The following is a 17,943-nucleotide window of genomic DNA, read 5'->3' as shown; positions in this document are numbered from 1 at the left end:
CAGGAGCGATGGATTTTTCATTTTTCGAACTCGGCTAATCACTAGTCGTCACTCGCCAATCAATGACTCATTTTTATCCGATAAGCACTTTTATTCGCACTCGTACAGTTGGCATATAAGGTAAAATTCAACTGTAAGAATTTTATTTGTTATCTGTCCCCTATATCGTGGGAAGATAGTTCGACATCAAACAAGAATACAAACCTGTGTATTGAAATGTTAAATATACATACAGTATATTAAATCATGAATCGATAGGGGCTGGTATTTCTCAGAATGCTTATCTTATGGTGATAATGCGAAGAATCGAACGAAAAGACCTTTTATAGCATTTATTACAAAATAAAATTTCGTATAATTCGATAGAATAACAAATTAGAAAACGCGAAAGTCAGAATAGAGTATCGTTGACTTTATTTAACGTTCGTGTCGAGGATGTTAAATATACTGCAATGGAAAATACCATATAAAATAAGCTTAAAGCAGAAAATGACTGGACAACACGGAACAACTTGCACTCTCCGTTTCTTTTGCGTCTTTCACGCGACTGTGCACCTTCGTGTACGCATGTTCCTTTCTTCCATTTTACAATCTCTTCCACCCATTTCAGCCAAACTACGCGGAACAGATTCTTCAGTCTCATATTCTCTGAAACTTTCTTTCTCACCCTAACCTCAAATATTCATTGCCTGTTCGCATCTCTGTACCTCGGTCGCTTGTAATAAACGTCCGCGCCAAATTCCCATTTCCATGCTTCAGCGGTGCGTTGCTGAAAACAACTCGTAAAACCTACTTTTCAATCAAAGCACAAATCATTGTTACAACGTCGTCAATTACAATTACGAGAAGACGTACGTGTAAAGTAAGGAAGGCAGGACACACGGAGCACACGGTAGACTTCCACTTCCTTCGTCGCCTCTACCCATAAACTGGAATTGACGTGTTGCAGAAGGGAGCCCCGACAGGCCCTGAGATGGGTGTTCGGAAAATAAGGAAAGTTTTTGTTGCGATTGAACGTTACCGTTACGTCGCGATAAGAAGGAACGAGCAGAAGAAACAGCTTTCCCTTCCTCCGGCTGGTTCTCCATCCACTCCCTTCCTTCTCCCCTGGTATACAACGTTTTTCTCCTTTCATTTTCTTTTTTCTTTCTCACGTACTTCGTCGCGTCCTGCACAAAGTCAGGCGTTTCATTTCGTTAAGAGGAATATGCGTTAGGGTTCCGATTCAAAGGCACCTGGTTTCCCTAGTCGATAAATTGTTAGATACCTTCCTTTCCGTTTTTTCTATTATCTCTCCCCCCCCCCCTCTTTCCCTTTCTCTCTTTACATGGTTTTGCCCTCGTGTTCTCACCTTTTCTTTTCCGTGCAGTGACTTTTAAGAAGTCCTACGTGAACTTTCAAACGACGAAGCCTTTCCGATCGCGTGCTCGAGTAATTATCGTGGATAACACAGGCCTTCTCGAAGGGAAAGGAATTTTCTACCTGTTTTCATCTCTACACGTTTCTGCGTTTAAGTTGTTGTCTTTTTTTTTTTACGTCTGATTTTAGTTTTTGCGTTCGAGCTCCTCCTGCTGGTTAAGCATTTTTCGGCTTTTAGATTGCTCTTTATTTTTACTGACATTGTTAATCTTCCATGGTATTCTATCTGTCGATAGCATCGTTACTTTTAGGTCCGTCTTGTTCGCCTTGAACCTCCTTAACACTTTGACTGCCACGCCGAAATCACACGTTTCGCTCAGGACGCCACGGGAGTATTTTTATTATTCGAAGCATATAATGGCAAAATAATAATAAATTGATGATGTAAGACAACATTCTTCCCCAATGGATCGTTTATCTTATTGGCGGTCACGGGTGACCATCGTGGCGCCTTGGTAACAGTTGATAGCGACATATTATAACAAGGCTTCGTTTATTTCAACAAACCATTCGCGTTTGTTATTTCGTCGTAAGCAAAACGTCTAGAATATATTGTTGAAACGTGTAGAAGATATTAGTAAACAGTATTTGCTCATTCTATATATAATAGTAAGGTATGTTCACACTTCTAACTTCAATTATATAATTATAAAGCAGCATTTACGGTTATTTTCTAACGTGTGTTTATAATAATATTCGTAGATTACCCCTCAAAAATATGGATGCAAACACAGTGCACCGTTAGATGCAATATTTGTTCTCATTGTTTTTTATATTGATGTTTTAATAAAAATGTTTAATTGTTCAATGGGGCACTTTTTATTTCAAAGTATTTTCTATTTATCGGTTATATATAGGCAAAACGTCCAGAATATATTGTTGAAACGTGTAGAAGATATTAGTAAACAGTATTTGCTCATTCTATATATAATAGCAAGGTATGTTCACACTTCTAACTTCAGTTATATGATTATAAAGCAGCATTTACGATTATTTTCTAAGGTGTGTTTATAATAATATTCGTAGATTACCTCTCAAATCTATGGATGCAAACACAGTGCTCCTTTTTATTTTAAAGTATCTTCTATTTATCGGTTATATTCAAAATGTCCTAACTTCAATTTTCATACAACTTTTACAATCGTAAGAAGTTTAAACGCTCTGGTCATCAATTGATCACCATGGCGTCACAGGAGAAACCGTGGCCGGTTATATATGATCAACGTGACAGTCAAAGTGTTAATCACGTAGGCTTTTAAATTACGATAACGTTGTGAGGCTGGTATAGCAATAGGTGGTAAAATGTTACTTTTTAAAAAATCTACTATTTAAGACGCTATTTCCACGAAGATACATCAAATGTTCTTTGCACTTTACCAGGAACTTTATGAACGATCTGATACGGAATTGCAGTACGAGCAATAAAAGTCGTAACGCACTTATCATTCCAGTTTACATTCTTATCAGTGAAATAACGTCATTATCAATATCAGTTGTCTCGCAAGGCACTCGCGTGCAAGCACACGCTTGATTCGTCAAGAGTGTGAAGAGATAATCGAAGCAATTATTCCGCGTTGTAAGGTGTGTCGTGTCCAGGGTGTCGTTGGTTCGCTGTTAAGTCGCAATTAATGTAAAACAGCCGTATAGTCACGCTAAACGTGGCGTCTGCGTCCGCGAAAATGCTAGGTGCCTTTGATTTAAGACCGGTCTTCGTTAAAGACGTCTTTATACGCTTTCAGCGATTCCGTCTGTTCGCGTAAACGATATATTCACTTTACAACGCGTCGTTTAAGTTCCCTAACTAACTCTTTTTAACATTCGAGAAAGTACACGAGCCTTGTTATCCCGTTTGGTTACACGCGTTTGCGTACTAAACGCGATAACGAGGGAGAAATTCCTAGACTTTACGTTCTATCTGAAATTAATACCACACGTTTCTTTAACGTTCCTTATTTCTTTCTCGCGGCTACAGTGTAAACTTCAGGTACGAGCGTTTCACGCTCCGTTTCCCTGTTACTCCATAAAATGCAAATGGGTACAGCGGCACTAAAACTACCGATCGGTAGTTCGGTTTTCGTATGCTAAGTCTTAAATGCAGCAGAACGTAAAATGGAGTTTTAGCGTGTTCTTATCGGAATACGTCTAGGCAAAGAGACACGGATCTGCTGGCTTATTTTTCATAGAACGATGAAAATAAGCACGCTTACTGATTAAAAGTTTCAGTAAAATCATATAAAGATCGCAGCAAAGGATGCGTTGCTTTTTGTGCTCTGGTTTTCATATCACGTCTTGATTAAACTGCAGAATATTAATATATCGTAGTTGAAAATGAAGATGAGATCTGTCGAGTCAAAAGATATAAATCCTTTAAAAATAGTTGATAAAGTGGCGAAATTTTATGAAAGCCAAATTCTTAAGACAAATAATAGTAATTGATACTGTGATAGTTTGACCATTATTTTTCTCAATAAAAATGTGTGCTACTTGATTGACGAATAAAAGACATGAATATAAACTAAACCTTGTTTTTGGTTTTGTTGGCAGGTCTGGGAGAGGCTCGAGGAAGACGTCTTCGCGAGAATTCTCGGGCGCAGCGAAGAAGGAAGTAGTGACAGATCGTGTCCCGCGTAGCAGTAGAAAGTAGAGTAGTAAGATGCTAGTCTTCCCGTGCAGCAGCGAGTCATCGACGAGGATGGGATCGATGCTGTCGCATCAACAGCAACTTCGCCTGCTCCTGTCGATCCTGGTGCTGTTGTCTCCCCGGCTGCCGGTCCGTTCGACGCCAGCCGACATAGTACAAAGGTTCCACGATCCAGAAGTGAAACGCATGAACCATCTGGTCGTGGACAAAAACACCGGTCGAGTTTACGTGGGCGCGGTGAATCGGTTGTATCAGCTCTCGCCAGACTTGAGCCTCGTCGTAAAGGAAGTTACCGGTCCAAAAGGCGACTCGACCGCTTGTTCGATGATCGACTGTCCCCGTGAAACGCCAACGAGGCTAGTGGACAATGTGAACAAGGCGTTGGTGATCGACTACACGACCACCAGGTTGATCTCGTGCGGAAGTTTGTCCCAGGGCACCTGCAGGGTACGAAACCTTCACAATATCTCGGACGTGGTGCAAGAAGTGAAAGAGGCCGTGGTAGCGAACAACGCTACCGCGTCCACGGTGGCGTTTATCGCGCCCGGACCACCGAATCCACCCGTTTCGCAAGTGATGTACGTGGGTGTAACGTTCACCGGTAACTCGCCGTACCGATCGGAGGTTCCCGCGGTCAGCTCCAGATCATTGGACAAGGATAGAATGCTGAACATCGCGGAAGCTGCCGTCACCACCGGTACCAGGATGTACGTGAACTCGTTGTCGCGCGAGAGATATCCTATCAACTATGTGTACGGGTTCAGCAGCGGTGGTTTCAGCTATTTTATGACCACGCAGATGAAGAACACCGATACTGCGGTATTCATATCGAAGCTGGTTCGAGTCTGTCACGACGACGAGCATTACTACTCGTACACCGAGATACCGATCAACTGCACCAACGATGGCACGTATTATAATCTGGTGCAGGCCGCGTACGTCGGCAAGGCTGGCTCGGTTCTAGCGGGAGATTTAGGCATCACCGCTCAGGACGACGTGTTGTTCGCGGTTTTTTCGGAGAGCAACAGCACGCACAGCGACGTACCGAAGGAACATTCCGCGCTCTGTGTCTACTCGTTGAAGGCCATAAGGAGGAAGTTCATGACCAATATACAGAAGTGCTTCAGCGGCGAGGGTCATCGAGGGCTGGAATACATCTCTCCGAGTCACAAGTGCATCTTAACGGTGAGCGATTCTCTCTGTACTTTTCTTTCACCGATCTCTTTTACGATCGACGTTACTCTCATCCGCCGACTTTTCAAATCGTATATATATAGGCGAAACGTGGGTTTAAGTGATTTTCTACGAACGAGGTTTCCGACGAATCGTAAAAATGTAATAGCGGAACACACGTGCTCGCCAAACGTTACGATAGCAAATGCCGCGAACGAAATGTCGGATAAGGCGCGAATATGACTTTTCGAGTGGACGTGTTTCTTTCGTTTAGAAAAATGTTTAACTGCTTACGACTGGGTAGCTTGGTAATGGAAAGAACGCAAGCTGCGTTGGTTTCAAGCAATAGAACTTTGTACGAAGCTGATCTTTCCAGCGCTAAGATATCTGATAAGTCGTATAATTTTCCTCTTTCGATGCAGAATATACGTATATGAAATTATTCACAAGTCAACGTTATTAGAAATATTCCCGAGTATAATAAATTATATAACACGTGGAGCACGTGTTGTAACGTGTGAGTGACGAACTAACCTGCCTCTTCCGGTTGAGACATTAAAAATTGTATCTACCTACCAGCATTTTTCTTATTAGGAAAAATGGTTACGTCTATAAATCGTTCCTGTACATCTACAAATCAAAGAAGAACCAAATAGAGCACTTGCCTTTGTATCATTTTCTAGGCAACTTTCCAGCCGCTTATCTACGTTACGTTCCATTGACGTTTCGCTCTTTCTTTTTCTTTCATTTTTAGCAAAATCCCGCATAAATCACAACGTTCGAGTGGCATATTTTACTCGTAGCTTCGAGTTGGTCGGTATAAATCGCGAGTCAAGAACAGACGATCCAAAGAGGGAGGGAAAGCGAATTCAATGATAAAAGCGAAATCATGGCGCGTCGTTGTAGATGCAGGATCAAAGTCAAGGCAGCCGAGTTGAAGTATACTCTGTGACAAAAATGCAGCGCTCACGTGCTATCATTCAGTTCTTAATGATACGTTCATGATTCTCTAAATTCAGCGAATATCATATACGCATTGCCTTGCAATGAAGTTACGCATAAAGTTTCCAGGGTTTTACCGATCATCGATATCATCGAATTATTATTCCATTTTAGCTCCACTATTCAGAGATTTCCAATTATTTCACACGAAACACTATAACGCTACCAATTTGTATTTTTCTCTCGCAGTTCGTATGTCAATTAAAATCTTCAAATTCATCCTTGGAATATAAAAATATCAAATAATTCTTTATGACAACGAACTTTTATTTATTAAGAAAAACAGTTGTTAACAGAATGCTTACAATTAGCAGCAAGCCGATGATGCATTAATACAGTATCGTAGTGATTAATGATGTAATAATAATATAATAGTGTTAGTTAGTGATATATATATAATGTATACTAGTGATGAGAGTTGCAAATTAACTATTTAGTTGTCTTATTATAGTATGTTATCGTATTTAGTTCGCGTTAAACAACCATCGTTTCCTGTTCAACCAACATCTTTTTAATCCATTGTAAATAAACTAACTATAGTAAGATCCTACAATTATTTATTCATTTATTATCAATATCGTATTAGACATATTAGACATTATTTATTATAAATGTTTCCGAGTATAATAAATTATTTACTAATTAAAAGAGCGTTTAGAAGATACAGGTACATGGGCTTCACTTGAATCTTTTGATGAACATTATTATCACTAAACCATGTTGCAGCTTCTACAGCTTGGATTCTTCGAATTATCTATCGAGTCTTTTCGATTTAAATCTGTGATCGATTGTTTTTATGTTCGAACGTTGCATTAATACATCCGCTAGCTTGACCAGAGATAAAAAAGAACATACTGATATTCGCTACTGGTAGTATACTACTGCGTGAAACGTTGAAGTATAAAGATAATTGGACGCGGCTTTGCTTCGAAAGCCTATATTAATAATTCGACGTGTAGCGTGCAGTCGTGAAATCGGCTTCTGTGGCCTGCCTTTTAATTTATCAAAATAACTGGTGAAATTGGGCCGGCTGAATGATAGCGCATCTACAAAATTGAAACAAAGATCAATAATTAATTAACAGCTTATAAAGTCTGTCCTCAACAGTTCCGTGCGATATTCAAATCTGTCCAACAAAATTACCGGTCGAAAAAGCGGAATATTCGGGCGTAAAAAATATTCTTTGCGTGTTTCCTACCTTTTATAAATATGGTTGGTTTAAATCGAGATTATTGCCGTTATTAATTTGCGTTCTAATTTCTCTTTCATAGTCGATAGCCGCTCGAATCGTAACGCAAGCTCCATTTATCTAACAATACATTTTTGTTATTTTATCTTTCTCTGCACGTGGAGATTGGAATAACGAAAATGATTCAAATTATTTAGTTCTTTCAAAAGCTACTTTCTCTTAACTCTTTAGAATAGTTGTTCTTTTATTAGTTATTATCAGCGAAAACATATTTTCCAAGGGTTTTTGTGCAGAAGTGTATTGTATTAAGTTTGGAAGTATATCTGCAAAATGGATGGAAAGTGGGATAAGAACTTGTTAAGAATTCATTTAGTCGCTAATGAAATTTAGCCCTTGAAATGAGAGATCGGTGCAGTTCTGGTAGCGAACATTTCAAGAAAATTACATGAAACTACTCAATTTTTTTGAAGAGAAACAGATTCTTGTAACGCTAGAACCCTCGGTTTAATCGTTATAGAAATATTATGGATCTAATTTATTTAAGAAACTACAAAAACGAACCTACAACGAATAAACGTAATACAGATAATTTTCTAAACATATAACGGTACATTGTTTGGTACTCTGAATATCAATTTGTTGATTTATTTTTTCTTTATTTTTGTGAAATGTACGTAGCAAACTACAATCTTCTCCGTGCGTTACATGTTTTTCCATATCAATTTCTTTCGTATAACTTTGCTACTCTACTCGTCGACAATTTCAGTATCAATTACCGTCATCCACATGTTTCCTACAAGCAGCAAATCGTCCACATACCGATTCTACTACACGTCACGTTGTCAGAAGCTAGTATTTACACGCTGTTCGATAAAATTATAGAATTACGAAGCTATCATTAAGAACTTAACGCTATCAGTCGCTTGGCTATCTTTTTGCCCGCTAGTGGTATTACACGAATCGCGAGCATCAGCGGTAAATGGATTTTCCTCTTTGCGGGGCCCTGGCGGTCTTAGCTGGGGCTCCATGGTCGTACGATAACGGTCCCGGCCGTTTCGTCCATCGGTGTCGATTTGCATTCAAGCAACGTACGTTTGCTTTACTAGCAGTCGGGTAATCGGTAAACCGGGATCGGGCCTGTTATCGCGTGACAGCGCTGCATGGGGGCTTAAAGAACCCCTAAGGAAAGAAACACGAGAACAGGGCGCGTGCTTTCTTGCTCGATTTTACACGTGCACCCACGATCGGTTCGTGCGGCCACGTTACAACCCGACCTGAATGATCGTTTCTCATTTACATAGGGTCGGATATAAAGTAAAGTTTTGCACAGCGCCCTGGCTACATACCGTACACGTCGCGCCTTGTTGTTCAATTCGTACGTATCTTGTTGCAACACCGACGACCAGCTTAACGTGTTCACCGCGCTACTACAGCACAGATTTAAATCGATCGTAGACCGATAGACTAGATTTTCTTGACGATTTTTAACACCAGATGCTATTTCCTGTTCTTTTTTCTCTCGCTTTCGTCGTTTTTGGTGATTCCATAACGTTGCTGACTGGTAAACGTGGAATGGTTGCTGCAGCAAATATGTTACGTCGAGCAGATATTTTGGAAACGAGATTATTCACACGGGTTCATTGGTTTTAGTTGCGCGATTTTGTGCACTGGATTTAGGTTTGAATAATTAAGCGGTGGGATATTAGCTTTTTATATATTTGCCGAGGTCAGTGCATTAGCGAAGTTTGCGGCATTTGGTCCAAGCAGTGTTTCCTTAGCGCAATTTTACGTAAAAATGTAATTTGTGTAGAACGTAACGATGAGCTTAATTCAGGTGGTATAATGGAGATAAGCAAGTATATGATATACGAGATGGGATAATAAAGTATTACAAACAGTGCGAGAAGAGAGAAATAAGAATGGCGATTACAGTTTAACACTTTGATTGCCACGCCGAAATCACATGTTTCGCTCAGGATGCCAGTGTTTTAACACAGTGCACCGTTAGATGCAAGATTTGTTCTCATTTTCTTTTTTATTGATGATTCTAATAAAAATGTTTAATTGTTCAATGGGGCACTTTTTATTTTAAAATATCTTCTATTTATTGGTTATATTCAAAATGCCAATTTTCACTCAATTTTTACAATTGTAAGAAGTTCAAGCGCTCCGATCACCAATGACCAACGTAGCAGTCAAAGTGTTAAATTAAATGAAACAGAAATGTTTTTGTGTTTCTATCCCAATGAAAGTGAACAGTGATGTTCGTTAAAAAATGTCTACGTATTTTTACTAATCGTAGAAACAGAGTATCGAAAATTACGGAAGAACAGTATAATTTTGTGATTATGCGAAGCTTCTAGATTAACACGTTAACATCCGCCGGCATGAAATCACGTATTTTCATAAACTGTAACCAATTACGGTTTGTAAGATCACGTCATTTTATGAGACAGCAGGAAAATATAAAGAAAACAGTATGGAACTATAAAGGATCTTAAAACTTCTATTCCAACATCCTTGTTTTAATGGATAATAATATTCTTCTATATAGAAGAGCAAGTTTTTCAAGTATTATTAAGAAATTATCAGAACCGGCTAAAAGGTATTATGTAATAGCTTTAATAGCCAATAATTTTCTTGCCTGACACAGCCTCTCCTTGGAAAAATAAAAGAAAATTAGATTAAAAAGAGTAATAAACGAACGAGATTTAAAAGGCATGAAAAGCTTCGAGAAAATCTAACGAAAGACGATCGAATCGAATTATTCGATTATAATCTGTCGATCGAAAGATGATCTAATCCCTCACGTGGGAAGACGGAAGTCGATGATTTGTTAAATGGTTGCCAGGTAGAAAAAGTCTCGCAGAAAGCCGCGATTCGTCATCGGACGACGTAAATCAATTGGCCGTGTCTCCACGAGTTCCGCGCTCTTGTGTTTACGTAACAGGTGGTGATATCGGAAACCTCGAGGATGATACTGTGAAGAGCAAGGCAAAGAAATGATGCACTAAAGCGTCATGTGCTTCTTTCGCACGCTTCAGCTACGGACAATCGAAACGATCTTCCACAACGCCTTCCGGAAATCGCGTCGTTCGTTCACTGTCTTTGCGTTGAATCCTCGACACGAATTCCAGATTTCCAGCAGTTTTCCTCTCGCCCTTTCTACGTGTAGAAGCTTTTCTGCTGGTAATATCGAAGTGTAGTGATTTGGCGAATTAGGTTTCGAACAGAAATTTCGACAAACGTTTGAAAGCGATCTCTTGTGATTTTCTATGGCTACGTGTGTTCTGAATTTCTTTTGATTTTCACAAATTTCGATTCTTTGAAAAATTACAATTTTATGTGTGTATAATTTTGTGTTATTTTTTTCTATTTTGAACATATATAACAACTTGCAGGAGATAAACTAAGCAAATCGGCATTTTGTTAGTTTCTTAGTTTCATCAGAGAAGTGCAAGGTTCCACGTTTCTCATAGCTAAGGAACAAACTATTGGGTTGGCAAGTAAGTAAGTCGCAATCACTTCATTGCCAACCCAATAGAAGAAACCCGAAAGATAAAGCAGTGAACATTCTCGATGATTATGATCTTCTTGTTAATACGGAAAATGCAATGTGAAAATTACATACTGCACTGTATCACACAGCACTGTCTAGCATGAGGCTAGTTAAAGCGTCACAACCTAGTTGGCGTACTAGCTAACGTGTTCAAATTTTTAACACTGTTATATTAAACTTTTGTAATATTGTGGACAGATTGCCTAAGAAATATCGGGTGAACTATAAACAATGTTGCGAGAAAGCCTAAGTGCCGATAGGCCAAAAGGGTCGGGAAACTTGAATGGGCCAAGCGGCCCATCAACGTGTCGTCGGTCCTTCAGTCTAATAGTTACGCGGAAGAAGGCGTACGTGATCATGATCCCGGATGGTTATGGAACACGTACATGGTGAGGGTATGAGGAAAGACAAAGGGATGCTTAAGGAAGAAAGACGTATTAATCGGCAGTCGTTAATTAAGAGTCGAGTTGTGAGGAGTGGAGAGTTGAGTTGCCGAGTTGTTATGAGTTGTAAACTATTAGTTGTGAGTTGTGAATTATCCATTTGGTTGTCTTAGTTATAGCACATTACTGTATTTAGTTCACGTTAAATAACCATCGTTTCTCGTTTAATCCATCGTAAATAGATCCATGTATCAATGAACTTATCATATAGGATAGAAATCATTGGAAAGCCTAATTTCTAATATTTCTGAATAAATAAATTGTATACTTTGTTACCAGAATACTGTGTCGTCGTGGAATTTAAACCATAATCTACACCGCTAGTATCACTCTATATACAGTGCAACGAATTAACGTACTATTGAGTTGGCAACTAAGTGGTTGCGGATTTTGTCATTACCACCTAATCCGTGGCCCCCGAATTATTGGGTTGGCAACTAAGTGATTGCGGATTTTGTCGTTACCACTTAATGACAGCCTAATTTCTAATATTTCTGAATAAATAAATTGTATACTTTGTTACCAGAACACTGTGTCGTCGTGGAATTTAAACCATAATCTACACCGCCAGTATCACTCGATATTACAGTGCAACGAATTAACGTACTATTGGGTTGGCAACTAAGTGATTGCGGATTTTGTCATTAGGTGGTAATGACAAAACCACCTAATGACATTAGTCATTAATCACTAAGTGATTGCGGGTTTTGTCATTAAGTGGTAATGACAAAACCACCTAATGACATTACCACCTAATCACAAAATCCGCAATCACTTAGTTGCCAACCCAATAATTCGGGGGCCACGCCAAGATTTGACACAAGCTTCTCCCCATACAGCCTCTGTACAGAGCATATACTCTCTTTACAGGCGGCAATTATCTGAAACTATTCTACAAATTATTACACGCTACTCGTGCCTTTATCTTCCTTAACTCCGTCACCACGATGAGAAAAAAAGGGGTTTTATTTCAAAAATAGAATCACATGAATATGGATCGATGAGTTTTTCCAGCACGAAGTGCGACAGACACGCAAGTGGTCTCGCGTCATAAGGCGTAATGTCAAAGGTTCCCACGAATGAGTCATAATAAAACGTTTGCACGGTTTATTATCTCGAAAACTAAAAGGGGGGTGGATGACGAGAGGAAGTGGTTCTCTTCAGTGAAATTAACTACGGTTTTGCTACTGAATTTTCAGTTACGCCCAACCACTTGGCAAAGCTGGCCGTATAGTTTGTGGAAAAGCGTCGAAACGATATTCAGAACTGCAATGATGGAGGGAGAAGAGATTTATTCAAATTTTCGTGGCTACACGTTACGTTGCACGATCCCTTTTCTACTTCTTCCCTTTCAGACGTCCTTTTCCTTCTTTCTTCTCTTTTGTTTCATTCGTTGCTTCCTAGAGTCTCTTGTTTCTTTAATCTTCTTTTTCTTTCCCCCCCCTTTTTTTTTTATTTTTCCTGTTTCTTTTTTTTTTTTGTTCGTTCCCCTCTTACGAAACACGGTAAGAAAGTATACGGCGTGGAACACAAAGGATCTGTTCACGTACGTAGAGCAAGAAAAAGGCAGAACCTGCTACGGGAAAGTTGTAGAGAAGAGTCAGCTGCCGGAGATAAGGACGACCATAAAGGAGATAAAGATTGTTTGTTTGGCCTGGTCGACAACTGGGCTGCCGTGGGACAGTGCCGTCCTTTTCTTCACCTTTTTCTTCGGCTACGTTCCTTCTGGTCAACCCATGGATCGCTCCGTTTTCTGTACATAGTTTCTGTTTTTTCCCCAGAAAACGATTCTTTGTTCTTTGAGGCTGGGATTAATCATTCCGTATTTTCCCCACGATTTTTCGTAGAATCTTGTTTCAGGTTTTGTTGAGAATGTTTTTTGAGCGTCTCGTGTGTTTAGAATTACGAAACTTTTTATAATAGTTCAATCATCCCTTGTGCATCTACTACGTTCAGTAAGAGATGCAGGGAGGAGTAGAATGCAAAAGGAAGGAATTTTAACGTAGTAATTTAAAAATAATATCAAAGAAGTAATTGGAAGAATAAAAAGAACACGAGGTTATCAAAGAGGGTATTCTAGCAGAAAAAAGGCAACGACGCAAAGAGACCACAATGGCATTGAAAAAGAACGATACAGTGTTATCGCGGAAGAATTTCAAGAGTAAAAGGAAAGAAAAGAAAATGGGATAAGCACGCTGAAAAGAATAATAAAATAAAGTGAAATGAAATAAAATAAAGATTGTAATAATAAAAGAAATAATCGAAGGAATTTGAAAGACGTGTCTATCATCAGTGGAAACAGCCATAAATAGATAGCTACTAATATTTTGTTACAATAATATGGGAATTTAATACGCAAACGATTGTACGTGATCGGGAGCATATCGAGTTGAGTCACATTGAACTATTCTGTAAGAGAATTCCATAGACAAGTAAAAGCACGTGTTCCTGTTAGAAAGGAAATTAACGATACGCTACGTTATCTAGTCAACTCGATAAGAAATTATCTCCTATACAGCGCTAGCCTTTGTGGTCATAAAAGATAAGAAATTTTGCCTCATTATGGTATCAGGTTCTGACTTAATAGCAGCTTAAACTCGTATTTACGATTTCTTTCGCTGTCAAATCCATTTCTCAAATCATCCAAAAAGGTTATTCTTGCTGATAAAAGCGGCAAGATTCTTAGGTTTCTCTCTTCGTTGTTCCTTTTCGAAGCCGGTTTTAATCATTACGTATATATTCTGTTGCGATCTTTTCGTTGAATTTTATTTAGCTGAATTTAACTTTTATCTAGACCAAATATCTTTCTCAACCATCTTATGTCATTATGATCTGAGAATTTTTATATCAATTTAACGTTCATGAAACTTTCATGTATGTACCATTTTATATCGATGGAACAGCTATTGCAATGATTTTATTAAGAGATTAGAGAATTAGAATTTATTAATATTAATAAGAAATTTCTTCCTGTACAAAAGTACGATATATACGGAACATAATCAGTGGTGGATATTTCGCTGCAATTTCCGTGTTAAACGTGTTAATATGACGAATTAATGATATGTTTCACGCGTTCGTGTAACCATTGTTCACGACTGATGGATTAGATAAGATTTAACAGAGGGTAGATGATTTTTTCGTCCGCCGCACCTCATTGATCCTTGGTGAACCATAAAAAAGGCCATCAAGCGGCGTGAAAAAGGTGGTCTGTCGATTAGCTCCAATTAAGACCGTCCGTGTCGACGAGTTTCGTGATCCCGCTTGATCGGCTTACAAAAAAGAAAGCTGTATCGCCAAGCATACCGAGCCAAACCAGCTTAAACTTTGTTTTTTAACGCTTCGGCCAAGGTGCCATTAAATGAATTACATTTTTATCCGTCTACACGACAAAGCGTCTTTGACTTTGTACGTTTATAAACCACAGCTTGGTTTTTGAAATACTCCGAACGTAATTCAGCGGAAGAAAGATTGATCGGAGATTGAAAAGTCGAAAATCGATCGATCGTCGCTCTACTTGGCAAGGAGGCGATCTTTATTTCGTGTAATTGAGAAGCTCGCATAAATGTTGCGCGAATTCTTAAAAGATTCTTCACTTAATCGTTTTGTAAAATATAATTTTTAAGAATTGGAAACAGTTGTGATATCGATAGCAGGTTTTAAAGCGGCTAATCTTTGTCGTTTTTCAACAATTGTTACAAGAAACTGAAACTTCTGTTTTTACTACACTCCTATATCACTATACATCTCTATACGGGGTGGTTGGTAACTGGTGATACAAGCGGAAAGGGGGTGATTCTACGCGAAAAAAGAAGTCGAAAATATAGAATAAAAATTTTTCATTTGAGGCTTTGTTTTCGAGAAAATCGACTTTGAATTTTCGCTCGGTATGCGTGCACTTTATCAAATCTCGTTATAACGGATCTCATTACAGATCGTGGTCTCGATGGAAAAATTAAAAAAAGAAAAAAAATTAAAAAAGAAAATTTTTATTCTATATTTTCGACTTCTTTTTTCGCGTAGAATCACCCGCTTTCCGCTTGTTCCACCAGTTACCAAGCACCCTGTATAATTGTAAATTATAAAACATAATTGCGGGACGATTCTATAATTTCATTAATCGATGTACCAATTTTGCAATAACTGAAATTTTATGTTTCGCTGGGAAGTCTATTATATTGGGTTGGCAACTAAGTGATTGCGGATTTTGTCAAGACTACCTATTGACAAAATCCGCAATCACTTATGTGGCCATTGCAAAGTTCATGGGCATCACCATCAGCACGTCATACTAAAAAGAGGAAGAACAGAGGCCTGCGACCGTACGCAAACGCCCCGCACCGTACCGACGAGTATCCACCGCGACATCGAAGACTTCGCGCAACATCTGCACGGGTTTGATAACAAACGGTTGACGCTTTACCACGCATCGAAAACGACAAAAATCCGCAGATGTCAAAAACTCTCGCAATAACACCGGAGAAACGTTATCACTGGTAAGGGGGTACTGTGGCGGCACTCGATCACGGAATTTTCCTACGGCTATACCTTCAAAGCGTAATGCCGACATGCCTAATGTACCATCGATATCCCTATGGTTCTTTCGCCGAATATTCGGAAGAATGCATACGCGGCAACCGTCGTGGACATCTAATAAACACGCGCGTAGTGGGGATATCGAGGGGCAACAAAGAAAAGAACCTGTTTGCTTTTGAACCAAAGATTCATTCTGCCCCGAGTTGCGAAGTGCGAAATGTTAGCGTCATAGTGAAGCAAACACAATTAGAGATATTAGAGACAATTAGTGGTTATTAACTCTTGATAGTTAATCGTTAATCGTTAATTGTTGTTGATAGTTAATCGCTAATTGTTGATCGTAAATTGTTGACTGGTGATTGTTAATAGTTTAATAAACTTTTTTGTTGAACATCAAGAGTATTTCTTGTGGGCATTTTCACCAACAATCACCTCACTTAGTTGTCAAGCCAATATATCTCGAATTATACAACTGTTTAATGATTACGAATTATAATATGTCTGTTCCAATTCTCGAACTTTATTATTCGTTATTAATTATTATATAAAGAGTCGTTTATCTTACAAATTCACGCCGTATTTTGCAGAAGAATCCATTTTGCTCCAATACTTGGTCGTTGTGTATTATACTACTCCTTTTGGAAAGCTTCTCGACTTCTTTCTTCTCCTTTTTCCCACTAAAAACGCCTGGATTCGAAGAAGGTGGATCAAATGGATCGAAAGTTGTTTTTTCCAAGTTTAGAATCGTCACGTTTTAGCCGTGCTCGTTCACTTGCTAAATAGAGGGAGACATGTTCGCCGTAGGCTCTTTTCGTATTCGAACGATCCGTCATGTTCGATTCGTAGAATGCTGAAAGACACACGGGAAACAATCTTCTTCGTTCGTTAACGAACGCATCTTGCACCGGGGTTTTTCTTTCATTAATTATCGTTACGCTGCGTTTCTTCAGACTTCCTCTCGTCCACTTCATAGGGGATGCTCGGCCGGTAGTTGAAAGAAGCTAGTTCGTTAACACGCGTGACTGACATTCCAACAGAATATTACTACGAGATTACACCGGAAGGTTAGAAATATTCTAATAGAGTACAAGTATCAGCAATGGATTGCGTTTCAAGCTTTATTAGGTCATTCTGAAAATTTCCGCGGTTTTTGCCGCGTCTCCAATACCATCCAAATGGAACGTACGTATTTCAAGTACTATAGAAATATGATCGTATATGCATTCGTAAATATCCGGACGCTTGAATTAATTGGCGATAATCGTCGTACGAAGGCAAAGATCTTCGTCTGAACGAGTTCCTATTTCAATGAATTCTTATAGAAATAAATTCCTATTCGATTGCGTGTGTACTCGCTACTTACAAATAGAATCTAATTCCTCGCGGCTTGCACGTTATTACTGTTACTGGTACAAAATTGTACCCGCGAGTAACCGACTGCAGAGGCGAGAAAGAAGTAGAAAACAGGATTACGCGAAGGAATAAATTTCTCGTAGAAAAAGAATATCAGCATCGTTAACAGACAGAAGCTGCTGGATAAAGACACGTAGCAAAAACACGTGAACTGTAATCAGTCTTTAATTAACGCTAGTAAATCGTCGCCTTTTAACCTCCTCCTTCCCCCATTTTAATACGTACCGGATTACCTGGTCCATCGTAAACAATCAGTTGCCAAGCACCATACATTCCCCGCTTCAAGTATATAACCTTCCATTGCAAGCATTCAAACATTTTACGTACCTTCTTATCCTATCGATATTCTGGCGAAACCCTGGCAGGGGAAGCATAAGGACGCCAAGCAACCCCTAGTATCCGCGAGCACTTGTCCAGAACGTAACTATAATGAAAACATTACTCCGCAAATACCTATCGTAAAGGAGAGACGTGCTTGTACGTGGGCCCGAGCTTTCTGGATAGTATAGCGAGGATAGTTGAAGCACGTCGCCCATACTATATATGTATATACACATACTATATACAT

The 17,943-nt window shown here is 39.1% G+C and overlaps 1 protein-coding gene across 4 annotated transcripts in view; it reads left to right on the top strand.

The window, feature by feature from the left end:
* PlexA (plexin A) overlaps nucleotides 1-17,943 on the top strand; it is a 423,502-nt gene that overhangs the window by 106,440 nt on the left and 299,119 nt on the right. For 2 of the 4 annotated variants that reach the window (XM_069117972.1, XM_069117971.1), the window contains exon 2: nucleotides 3,964-5,245. In XM_069117972.1, the coding sequence (XP_068974073.1) occupies nucleotides 4,073-5,245 (1,173 nt within the window). In that variant the 5' untranslated portion in view covers nucleotides 3,964-4,072. Of the gene's footprint in view, nucleotides 1-1,701; nucleotides 2,034-2,298; nucleotides 2,358-3,963; nucleotides 5,246-17,943 lie in introns of those variants that run through there. The other 2 variants (XM_069117974.1, XM_069117975.1) reach the window with 2 other exon arrangements.

This window comes from Bombus flavifrons, chromosome 8, assembly GCF_040668555.2.
Source record: "Bombus flavifrons isolate JBK064 chromosome 8, iyBomFlav1_principal, whole genome shotgun sequence".
NCBI lineage: Eukaryota > Metazoa > Arthropoda > Insecta > Hymenoptera > Apidae > Bombus > Bombus flavifrons.
This window is presented reverse-complemented; position numbering and strand designations above follow the sequence as displayed.